This window comes from Montipora capricornis, chromosome 11, assembly GCF_036669925.1.
Source record: "Montipora capricornis isolate CH-2021 chromosome 11, ASM3666992v2, whole genome shotgun sequence".
Classification (NCBI taxonomy): domain Eukaryota; kingdom Metazoa; phylum Cnidaria; class Anthozoa; order Scleractinia; family Acroporidae; genus Montipora; species Montipora capricornis.
Genome location: NC_090893.1, coordinates 30,311,273 through 30,323,772, shown reverse-complemented (window position 1 = coordinate 30,323,772; position 12,500 = coordinate 30,311,273). Strand labels below are relative to the sequence as shown.

Below are 12,500 nucleotides of genomic sequence, written 5' to 3'. Positions count from 1 at the left end.
TCATTTCGTAGATCACTTCGTTCATTGATTCATTCATCACGGGAACATTGGAACCCACAAATTAGGACCTCCCAACGTCAGTGGCTTCATGGCTCACTTGGTTAGAGCGTGGCACCGGCATCGCGAGGTCACGTGTTCAAAGCCCGTTGAAAGTCCTGACTTTTAAAGGTTTCTCTACGCAATTGTCAAAATTGCGTTCATAACTTTCCTTGAGAAACGATATTCTTAGGGTGGATGGAACGACCAGTTTTCATCTCCTTGTTTGGGTCTGACAGTTATTTGTTATGTATCTGTCATAACGTGTCCACCTGCCTTTGGCGGATCCATTTTAGTCACAAACCCAGTGTATCATTGCAAGCCAAATCAATCTTGCAATTTCTTCCGATACTCAGTGAAAATCACTCTATTATTTTAGTTTGCGATCAAAGCGATTGCACCAATCCATTGCCACACACAATTCGAAAAGAGTAGGGGACAGTGTTCCCGGTGTTGTGGTCTGACCTTTCCAGCATGTGGTCGGCTTGGCAGGATTAGCTTGAAGGGCTTCTGTGTGAATGAGACCACAATTGTGAATAACAGCCAGAAGTCAGGCTACTTAGCCAAGTGCTGGAGCCTCGCTTAAACCTTAAAACTAAACCTCCCGCATTTTTGTCTCAGAGATAGAGTACTTTTATTTTTGGTTTACAGACTTTTTCTATTGATTTGTATTTTTAGATATTCCGTGCAAACAGCAACAGGGATTCTATCGTCCGACATTACCTTCAGCCTGCTATCAGAGCAGTGTCAATTCGTGTGAGACCTTTAGCATGGTATGCCCACATATCCATGAGACTGGAGCTATATGGGCGCAATGCTGGTAAGCAGAATTTGATTGTGATCTTAGAAAGCGGATCACTCAAGAAGGTCTTATAGTATCTCTGTTTACTTTAAGCGTAAAATGTTAATTTTGTACAAGTCTCTAGCGCGAGAATCTGTCAAGTGACAGAGTCTTCCTAGCTAGGAAAAAATACTAACGTTCTTAGTGCTAGGAAGACCCTCGCGCTATTTAGAAGTTGAACCTTCGGTGGCGTTATTTTGAAATTGAATGTTAAATATAGTAGAGTCTACAAACTAAGAAAAACCCCGTTACTATTCCATATGTGAGTTGGATTTGTGGACAATGTTTCCCGATTTGGGCTTTTCTTGACCCTTTCCCAACAATTAGCCGAGATACAACTGATATTTTTTCTTTACATTTACAGCAGCTAAAAGGCTACCATTTGGTCTGGAGGACTGGCGCATCCCAGACAGCGCACTGAGTTCGTCGTCACGTTGGGACGAGTACCATGGACCCCACCGAGGTCGTCTTAACACCCAGAGACATGGAAGATACCGAGGGGCGTGGCTTTCACGTGTTAACAATGGTAAACAATGGTTTCAGATTGACCTCGGCATTAGGGCATTGGTGTACGGTATCGCCACGCAAGGAAGACAAGATGCTGGACAGTGGGTGAAGGCCTATAAGGTTATGTACAGCAGGGGTGGTGTGAGGTGGACCTGGTACCAAGTGCGTCGTAGAACTGTGGTGAGTAACATTAGGTTGAACAGGTCAATTCAGAGATTTTTACTGAGTTTACTCAATTTTACTGAGAGGAAAAATCACTACGCTTTCCAGCGATCCCCCACTGCCTGCGTCGTTCAGTTTCTTCAAATGAAAGAGATTTTCAGTTACATGTATAAGGATACTTCAATCTCAGATGACTGCTTTAGGCATCCAATGTGGCCGCCTAAACTTCAATTGTGGATACCTTGGAGCTCACATGCTATATATAAATATTGTGACACCACTCGACACTGAGAATTTCTTCAACAAGTATGAGACTAGAGAAAAGGCAGAGAATGTCTCCGATTGAAAACGTCTTCCACGGCAGATTCGTAAACCAAAAAGCCCGTAGTAAATACAGAATCTATATTCCCGTCGCTGAAAATTTTCACTTTTGTCAATGTTCTGTTGTTAGGTATTGACCGGCAACAGTGACAGAAATACAATAGTGCGGCACAGGTTTTCCAAACCTCTCAGATGTCGTTATGTCCGGGTAGTGCCACAACAATGGCACAGACACATCGCTATGCGAGTTGAAATTTATGGACGTCGCCTCGGTAAGTGTCCTTTATTTATGCTTACGAATGGACTGGTGTTCTTCACAGGTAAGCATACCTGAGCAAACGTGGAATAAGTAGATCGGAAGATATCTAATAAAAGAAATCGAGGCGTATCAGAAAGCTGGAGAAAATTTCCGAGAGTCCGATTCCACGCTTTAATGCATACATGCTAAGTAGACCACTACCAATAGAGGCTTTTCAGAACCAACAGTTAAGAATCCCAACTGGCTGGAGACAAACCAGTTGGCTATTTAGAAGTGCAGCCGATAAATTGAACGAAGGATGCCCGGAACCAAATTCAACTAGTGGTCAGAACGGGTCTTAAACCCGGGATCTCCGGATCTCAGGACAAGCGCCCTAACCAGTAACCCACACTGCCTTAAATCCGTACCGCTGCGGTTCATTAGGTCTTTAACGATCTAAGAGCTTTCCAGAAAGCAACCGCAATTCAGTTTTCTTTTTTTCGAGATAGCGTCAGTTGTATAGTGAGATGCGTTGAAGAAGTTTTTAGCGACTGTCCTCTTTCGCTGAGGTTTAAGTAACCACATCGTACACACAGGGACAATTTTGATATTTCGTCGGGGAATCATATTTCCTTTTAATATTTTAATTACAAATCATGGGTTCTTAGAGCGAATTTCAATCGAGTGTCGTAAAACCAAAGCCAAAGCCAATAAAAAAGGACGGAGACAATTCAGTCAACCAATCAAAACTCGAAGTAATTACACGTAGCCGACACAAAGCGCAGGAAAATGTACACGCGCGAGCCACGATTGGTTTTGGTTTCACTTGTGATTGGTTGAAAAAGTGGCGCGAGAACTTTGAACCAATCACTGATTGAAGTAATTGCGAAACCAAAGCAATTCACCAATTACTTCCGACACTCAATTGAAAACCGCTCTATCTTCATGAACCGATACAAAAAGCACCATTTTCGTTCTTAAAAAATGATGTTAACATCATCGAGGTCGTTATCAGTTACTGTCCTTTATTACGTAATGAGCGGGGTCCCTGATTTTTCAGGGAAACAAAAGAAAAACGTTTTGCATAACAATAGAGCACTTCCTCTTGACTCTAAGTTTGATACACGAATATTGCCGTCTTTTCTGTGGCCAGTTGCATAAACATATTGCTACCGCAACGTCATGTAAAAATCACCGAAAGTTTCGTGGCCACTCAATGGCCAGGTCACTTTAGTAATCAACTTTATTATATGGCTCTGTCTCACGAGTACTGGGAACTACAAAATTCACGAATTTGATTGGCTAAAATCGATATTGACCGTGGTCTAGATTTTCCCATCTGGACCGGCATCTAGACCGGTGAATGTTTTGGGGTGAAAAGATGCAAACTAAAATGCAAAAATATTGAGTATTTTCTTCTACCAATATTTATTTATGGAAGTGCCAAACAGCATGATGACAAGAGAGAGGATGACGAGCAAACTTTCACAGAATTAAGTTCAGTTCATCGCTACTCATCACCGTTCGCAAGCAAAACCAGTTACAAACCAGTTACATTAAACGAATTAAATTGTTCTTGTTTGCCATATAATAGACATCTTATTAACCGAGCTTAGTCAGTCTGTATGGGAGAATCTTGACCTCGGCCGTGTGTACAGACCTCACTGCGTTCGGTCTGTACTCACGACCTCGGTCAAGATTCTCCCATACAGACCTCCTGCTCGGTTAATAAGAGCTAAGTAAAAGAACCAACGTAAATTCGCGAATCAACGCAAATAATTTCTGTACCCTCACTTTTTCCACAGGCAAGGAACCCATTTCAAAATCGTTTGGAATTTCTAGGGGCAAAATCCCGAATAAAGACATGAAAGCCTCTAGTGAAGTTGACAAATACCACGCTGCTTACCTGGCCAGACTTAACTTGCAACCAAAGGGTCGCTTTAAGGGAGGATGGTCTGCTAAAAGGAACAATAGAAGGCAATGGATCCAGGTTGATTTCAGACGGTTCAGGCGACTAACTAAAGTCGCTATACAAGGAAGAGCTGATGCAAAGCAATATGTCACCAGCTTTGCTGTAGCTTACAGTCCTGATGGATACCGCTGGACACCGTTTAGAGTTAACAGCAGACTCAAGGTGAGAATTATAAATAGAAGGCTTCGAGGTACTCTTGCAATACATGGACTACACGATAATACTGCACGGTCTATTCGGATTGTCTTCAAGGACGTTTGCAGAGTTCAGCTGTTGCGTTATTTTCCGGTGACCAATATATAAAGGCTCTTAATTTTCGAAAACAGTGGCGAAAAGGCAAAAGAAAAGGACAAAAGTCCTGAGGCGTGTTTCTTGAAAGGTCCCAAAAGTAATTCTTGAAACTTAAAAAAAAAAGAAGATTTCTTAACATGTTTTCAAAATCAGAGAAAACAAAACAGCTGCAAATTTGCATGGTTTGAAACGTTTTCCTTTTGAAGATTCAAAGCGATTTAATTCACTAGGAAAGTTTCGGGTACTTTGGCTTCCTGGACGTAAAATGAAACCTGAAAACCGTCCAAAGTAAATTGTTGATTGTTTCACGTTTCTTGTTTCCTGAGTGTAAACAACGTAATGGAATAATCTGATAAATTGAACATGTCCTTACTTCACTTCCTGTTGCTTTCCTTTTTGTAGGTCTTCCAAGGAAACCGTGATCACTTCTCTATTAAGGAAAATACATTTGATCCACCAATCCGTGCAAGATTTGTGCGTCTTTACGCACGCACGTGGATCAATCACATTTCAATGAGGCTCGAGTTCTATGGACAACGTGCATGTAAGTACAGAATAATCAGTAGACAATTGCGTTAGTGCTTAATGGCCGCAGTATACTATTCTATGAACCAATAGACCTTTTTGCAGATACGGTGGCCATTTTAACTTCTATTGTTTCGAAAGACATTATGGGATGCTCAGGGGGCAAATTAATATGTATTTGCCCCCTGGGCATCCCATTATAGCTATTGAAACAATAGAAATCAAAATGGCCGCCGAATCCGCAAAAAGGTCTATTGTGAGGTCCCAGACACGTATGTGCGGGGTCGGCTTTGGTCATGGAAGTGACCTTGAGAGGATATGTTATCGCAGATGTAAACGTTGCTAAAGCAGTAACCAAAGGAAAGCCTTAAAAATTCAGGCTAGGCGGGATTTGAACCCTGACCTCTGCGATGCTGTCGTAGTGCTCTAGCAATTGAGCTATCAATCCAACTGGGAGTATTCCATTTTGTGAGTTCGTAATAAGCCTCTAGCAGATGTGAATATGTCTATATGGAAACGAGATACTCGTTTTTAGCATTCGAAGTGGTTTGTAGTTTTAACATGTGTTGTTTTTATCTCGACGAATGCGCGTTAAGTTTTCTAACTGGCGTATTCTTGTCTAATTTCATCTGACATTGTTTAGTTTATTTAGGTATTTTACTTTTTCAGTAACATTAGTAGGCAACTTGTCTTTAGTAGTTTTACCAGTCTAGCAATGGGCCATTTCCGTGTTGCTGTTTGTCTTGGTTTTGAAGTGAGTCTTGGTGCTCAGCTATTGAAAGGGAACTAAGTTTGATTTGCATAAGAATAGGCAACTCATTTCCATTTGAATGGTTATGCACCAGAACTCGCTTTGAAACTGAAGCGTGCAGCAACTAGTTTAGCTAGTTTTAGCTAGTGCGAATGTAAATAGAGAATATTATACGATGCGAGAAGATGCGCTCACTTGTGAGGTATTGTTCTTGCCACGAGAACATAAAATTCATATCGTCGAGCTAACGCGTAATTTTCCTTTTTATTACATGGATAATAAATGAACATTGTAGAGATTGAAAAGCAGGCTTTGATACAAATACTGGGTATTAGTACAACCAAAAAAAGGGGGCAGAAGAAGGTGGGAATAGTGACGGCGTTGCTCAATACGACCACTCGTAGTAGACACGAAGGATACGCCACTCGGTTCCCGGATGTAGTGGTGGTATTGATTCTACGAGTGTTTTAGTTCTTGGCAAAACACTACCATGTAATAACAAATAAATTACCTATGACGAGTTATTTTATTCCCACAGCGAAAAAGGATCTTCCTATGGGTATAGAGGATTACAAGATCAAAGATCGTGATCTCACGGCATCTTCCGAGTGGGACAAGTACCATGCAGCGAGGTTTGCAAGATTGAACTCTGTTGCACGCGGCAAAAACAAGGGAGCCTGGTCTGCAAAGAGAAATAACAGGGGCCAATGGATTATGGTGAGTGTTTTCTTTGATCGTCTTCTGAAATCTCAGCCATTTTGTTTATGGTTCTTCTCGTCTCTGGTTGACAACATATTGCATCCGCCATTTTAGTCTTCTTCGAAGAGAGTCCACCTGCATCGCTTTTATTTAATAGCAATAATCACTATAAATGTCATGCTAAAATAGGAACCAACTATACTTCTAAGTGCTTTTGGCCGCAGACCCATCAACAACAACATAACATAACCTCGGTCATTGCTTGTGTGGTAATTTTTTTTTATTTTTTTATCTTGGTTTGCTACAGGTCGATCTCAAGAAAGGCATTGTGGTGTCAAAAATCCTAATCCAGGGTCGCCAAGACTCCAACCAATGGGTTACAAGCTATAAAGTAGCTTACAGCAACAACGGGCGTACCTTCAAATTGTACACGAAACGAGGTCGAGTCCAGGTGAACTATCCATTTTCTCGGTTCTGCTTAAGTTAATTAATCCTACTTAGCTACCTGTATCTCATTCATTCTGTAATGGTTTCTAGATCTTCCCTGCCAACAACGACCGCAACAGCATCGTTGCGCATGATCTCAGACCACGCATTCGTGCGCGTTACATCAAAATCAAGCCTTACACTTGGTTCGGACACATTTCAATGAGGTTTGAGCTTTATGGACAAAGGCCAGGTGAGATAAACCAACCTAAGATTGCACCTGTGAATTTATATCGTTGGGGGCTTAACAGGAAACGTCCTTAAGCCTCGGAAGACAACCGGAAGTGTGTTGTTTTCCTTTTTTACTTGTCTGTACCCTACCACACTTACATTGCTAAGTATCTGTTCCCTATGATACACAATAAGTTTAAGAATCTGGATCAGATTACTGTCTTGGCATGCGAACTGTTTCCTTCCGGTATCCGTTCGTGGCTCAAAAACATTAGGGAGCTTAAGCACGGGCGTTTTTCAGACGCGGACAGCAACCGGAAGAGAACATTTCAGGTGCCAGGGCAGTGGTGTCTCCCAGATTTTTATACTAATCATCTCTAATGGAGAAAAGATACTTAGCAAAGTAAATGTGGTTGTGTGATGACAAGTTAAAAGGAGAACCGCTGACTTCCTGTTGCCGTCTGCGTCTCAAAAACGAGCTTGCGTAACCTTCGCTTTAGAGAGCTTTAAGCACGCGACGTGTTTGATTCATGGAAGGAAACCGGGAGTGAACGTTTCCCACGCCAGGACAGTGGTCTCACCCAGATGTTCAAACTAATCGTCTCTGCTAGTGAAAGATACATAACAACGTAATTGTGATTGTGTGAAGACAAGTTAAATGCGAAAACAGCTCACTTCCGGTGCCGTCTGTGGCTCAAAAACGTCGCTTGTTTCAAGGGCCGGGAAAACCGCTTCGACATCCGTTCGATTTTGTTAAACAGCGAACTTGAAAACCGTTTGCCGCCGCTTCCTGCCGCTACCCGCCCCCTGCCTCTTTAATTGTGTTGAAAACTGTTGAATCGAAGTTTAATCGATGTTGAATAAGTTTAAAAGGGTTTAAACTTTGCTTCAACAACCATTCAACTTTTCTTTTGTTATTGCGAATGTTGAATGAATTTCAAGCCGTTTGTCCCCCTCTTTCAGCATTGTTGCGTATGCGCGTGCGCACTAATCGGTCTCTCAATAACGTATCCATAGTAACAAATCCATAGCCATAGTAACAAACACGGCTGCAGCCTGGGACTGAATACCAGGGTTCTCGTGAAGCTTCTTCAACAAAATCGAAGGGATGTTAATTCTGAAGCCGTATGCTTGGGCCTTAAAGACTCTCTGTCTACCGAGATGCACCGGGCGTAGACACGGAGATTTCGTATGATATGAAACCTGCATTTTTCCCTTGGTGTGTTTTTCCTTCTTTAAATCATTCGTTATCGTGGACATCCATCGGGATTTGTTCTTACTCAGTGCTTCTTATTACAGCTACATTATCATAGTTTAGAGCGGTTTTCAAATGAGTGTCGTAAAATCAAAACATAAGTAATTACTTTGGCCAATAAAAAAGGACGGAGACAATCCAGTAAACCAATTAAAACTCGAAGTAATTACACTTAGCCGACACAAAGTGCGCGAAAATGTTTACGCGCGAGCCAGGATTGGTTTTGGTTTCACTTCTTATTGGTTGAAAAAATGGCGCGAAAACTTTGAACCAATCACTGAGTGAAGTAATGCAAAACCACAGTAATTCACTTACACGCTCAATTGAAAACCGTTCTATTAGGGGCGAGATATTTTGTCGTTACGTGCAATTCGCAAGCGTTTCAACGTGGGTTGGAAGTCTGAGCAGTTAGACCGACAATCAATTCAAGAAAACGCCACGCCCTGAGCCGCTAAAAGCAGTATATTTACGGACATTTGAGTTCAAGATCACTAAGAGCCCAAATCAATTCATTGAGATACCACAAACTTTTAACTAAAACTGAATTTGCTGACTTCCTTTCGTGGTAAGCCGAGTGACATTTGTAATTTCTTTATAATTTAATAGTTGGATATTTACTTATTTTATTTCGAGACTTGTTTGGAATTCTAATTATTGTTTTACATAACATTTGGATGATATGCTTTTGCTTGGTTAGCAGTTAAAAGCATTCCTGAAAATATTCCTGAATTGAACTGTACCCAATTTGTTGTGTGACTGTTAACGGCAACGTTTGGAGCAGAGCCATGGTGAACAAATTTGCCAGGAAGAGTATATTCAATAAATAGTATATATGTTTTTTTTCTTTTTATTGTCAGAGACAAGAAAAAATAAGTACTTTTACCAACAATGGTGATCAGTATTGAATGTGCTTTATTGAAATTTGTTTTGTACAAATTTATTGCGACGCGAGCCGCATGAGGTGACAAAATCAATCCGAAATACCCGATAACATGTTATAAGTCCAAGAGCGGCGTTGGCGCTTTATTCATTGCAAATATTGATATATATTTTCATTCGATTGGCCAGCTTTTCTAGTATTCCTTTATGGCTTTTTGTCGGTTATTTCTGTTCCATTCGTTACTTCACACTGAATAAAAACATAAGCAAAGGCGCGTAAAGCATCTCGATAGACAGAGAGTATTTAAGCTTCATATTAAGCTAAAAAATGAGTCCTCTCGTGGTGACGTTTCATGGTATGACTAATAGCCAAGTATATTCTCTTAGGTGGTGGCCGGCGGGCTTTACATTTCAGCCCCATCCAACGCAATGTACTCAGTCCGCTGCTTGAATGTTTGATTTTGTTCTTAGCGTTTTTTCGCAAATGCAAATCTAAGAAGTGATGTTTGAGAAATTTCCTGCATGGGTTGTTTGTTGTATGGCATGTTGAGATTGCTTTCAAATGTTGTCTGTAAAGCCAATGAGTAGTGGCAATTGTATTTTCTGTCTAGCTGAGAAAGTTAAGCCTGTGATACGGCCCACAACAAGACCTGGCCCCCGACCGCCGGTGCCTCCTCCTCAACCTGGACCTTTACCCTCAGGTATGCTAAATGGTCACTTTGTTTCAAGCTACAATCTTCAGGACATCAATAAGTTTGTTCCTCGCGGAACAATGTAGCAAACCAACAAATTCGATTCTCATACGACAATAAGTTATAGAATGGAATCCGTTCCACATTAGTCGAAGGCCCAGAGTGCTGTTACCACTTCGCAAACCATAAACAACTTAGGAAGCAAATGATCTCATCGCTGCTTCACATAACGAACATCGTCCGCCTAGTTCAATATGTTTTCTGTACTCAATTGCACTTTCAAAAAGCCCTACAGCCTATGATCTGTCGACCTGTGGGAACGTCTTAGCGGACATACTGGATCCGGAAGACCCCGCACACAATAATGTGATGCGCCTTAAATGGGAAGATCTGAATATTAGGAACATTTTTTTTCTTGGAAAATGTGACGGTGTGACTCCTTCAAATGCGCCAACTGTGAACCCAGCCTCAACCAAGGTTTCTGTACTTAAGCCAAACAGATGATTATTTCGCCATCTTGAACTCTTCCATTCATAGGATTTTCCTCTCCACGCTAACAGCCTATTCATAAACCATTTGCATGACCGTGTCACATTACCTTGTTTATCAATAGTCGTGGTACAAAATTTATGCCAGAAATGGAAAGAGCGTGATAACATTGATAAAAATGTCAATTTTGAGACCACTGAAATTTAGGTGACAGATTTTAATGCTTAAAAAATAACTGAGATATATATGAAAAACAGCTGCAGGATGGCAAGTCTTACCATCCAGCACATAATTCTTTTACATTTTTCAAACTTTCAAAGCTCAAAATTGGCATTCTTACTAATTACATCTCCCTCTTGCATTTCTGTCGTCTATTTTGTACCACGACCGCTTTTTATGACTGACAAGGTCACGTGAGACGGTCATGCAATGGGCCTATTCTATTGACGTTCCTTTGGCCCTTCTCAGGTATCAAGTACTGTCCAGTTACCCTGGATCTCGCGTTTGTAATGGACGCCTCAAGTGATGTTGGTCGCCGTAATTTCCAGCTTGAGAAAGCCTTCGCTAAGACTGTCTGCAGTAGATTCACCATTACCAAGCACCAGTCCCACATAGGTCTGATCACCTACGCCAACCTTCCATCCCTGAAGATGCGCTTTAGGCAGTACAACACCATATTTGGTAAGGCTCTCAGATTCTGTTGAATGTCAGAGTTGCTTAGACTTCCATTGATTGTTTGAACAGCTTAAGACGCAGCTTACAGCAAGATTCCCAGACATGTTTCCTTGTTTAATTGATTCACCTTTATGCAATAAATCGAGCTCCAAGAAACGTTTTCGGCTTCGGCTTCTGATTAGCCTTTCATGCAGAGATTTTTAAGGCTGCATCACGGATTCGTGGGAAAGAAATGCGATTGAATGCTTCTAGATACAGTCTTTGAGTTTTCCATGGAACAGAAGGTGAATGGTTATACGATCCCTTAGTTACCAAGGAAACAACATAAAGTGAGGGATATGATTGGGAATATCACTTTCGGGTAGAGATAAAAAAGCAAGAGTATACTATCAACTAGTGGAATTCGCATTGTGCCATCCTTCCGTATTCTAAGACTCGTTTATATTTTGTCGACAGCGGTTCGCCGTGGAATCGACCAAGCGCCATATACTAACCGAGGAGGCAAACGTTTGGACCTCGCTCTTCAAGCCGCTTATGACACGTTTTTCCGCAACGAGCCAACGTACATTCAGCGCGTTTTGGTTGTAGTCACAGGTGGACCACCGAACCGCCGTTTCTCATATGCCATCAGGCGTATGGCGTCAAGATTTACACGCAAGGGAGTCCAGGTTTATGCGATCGGTGTTGGAAAAGCGTACAGGGGCGAGCTGAGGAGCATTGCTTACAAGAACAAACATGTGTACTACATGAAGACGTTTGGATCGTTGGTGGCAAGAGCCAACCAGATTGCAGCTACTATCTGTAGCCAACAGGTAACCGGAACTGCCTCGGCAAGAGCACAATCCACACAATCGCATACATTCGCCTACAGTCAACCACAACAAACGCACTATTCATGGTTTTTATCACTGTATCGGTTATTTGAAAACAAACTGTGATAACCATTTTGGAATATAACCCTTATAACCAAAGCAATCTCAATTTACAATCCGAGGTTAATTATTTGAAAGGCTGTAAGTGTGAGATTGGAGATATATCCGAGTCTGAATACGAAATGAAGCAGAAAGCTATTATTTCGGCCACTAATATAATATTTGATGCTCGGAGTCAGTACCTTATTTGAATTTCAGCTTCTCAACTTGTCAACGGTAGCATGGAACTGAAGACTGCTTTGTTTTCGGAAGGTTTTCGCTCTTACGACGGAAGGGCTGACGCTCGAAGAGTCAGCCAATTTAATCTCTCGTTGGTAATTTGATGCATTCACCAGACTTTAAGGCGTACACTTGTCCTGATTTCACCTTTGCCCAGCCACAGCTTCCTCAAGCGTAATGTGAATCTGGGGCTTAGATCGTCTCCTCGAGTGCACCACTGTGCTTAGTGACTTGAACTAATGAATAGCATCAAAGCTGGAGTTGACTTTGTATTCTTATTGAGTTTCTCACGTAATTCGTGTTTCCTGACTTAGCGAGTTTTCGGATCAAACACAAATTTCAAATCATGAACGACCAAA

The 12,500-nt window shown here is 41.5% G+C and overlaps 1 protein-coding gene across 1 annotated transcript in view; it reads left to right on the top strand.

Annotated features, from left to right (window-relative positions):
* LOC138023345 (uncharacterized) overlaps positions 1 to 12,500 on the top strand; it is a 32,459-nt gene that overhangs the window by 19,310 nt on the left and 649 nt on the right. Inside the window, exons 18-28 of the mRNA XM_068870357.1 lie at positions 715 to 856; positions 1,242 to 1,564; positions 1,998 to 2,139; positions 3,911 to 4,239; positions 4,771 to 4,912; positions 6,183 to 6,361; positions 6,651 to 6,794; positions 6,881 to 7,022; positions 9,746 to 9,835; positions 10,784 to 10,996; positions 11,447 to 11,802. Of these exons, the coding sequence (XP_068726458.1) occupies positions 715 to 856; positions 1,242 to 1,564; positions 1,998 to 2,139; positions 3,911 to 4,239; positions 4,771 to 4,912; positions 6,183 to 6,361; positions 6,651 to 6,794; positions 6,881 to 7,022; positions 9,746 to 9,835; positions 10,784 to 10,996; positions 11,447 to 11,802 (2,202 nt within the window). The remainder of the gene's footprint in view (positions 1 to 714; positions 857 to 1,241; positions 1,565 to 1,997; positions 2,140 to 3,910; positions 4,240 to 4,770; positions 4,913 to 6,182; positions 6,362 to 6,650; positions 6,795 to 6,880; positions 7,023 to 9,745; positions 9,836 to 10,783; positions 10,997 to 11,446; positions 11,803 to 12,500) is intronic.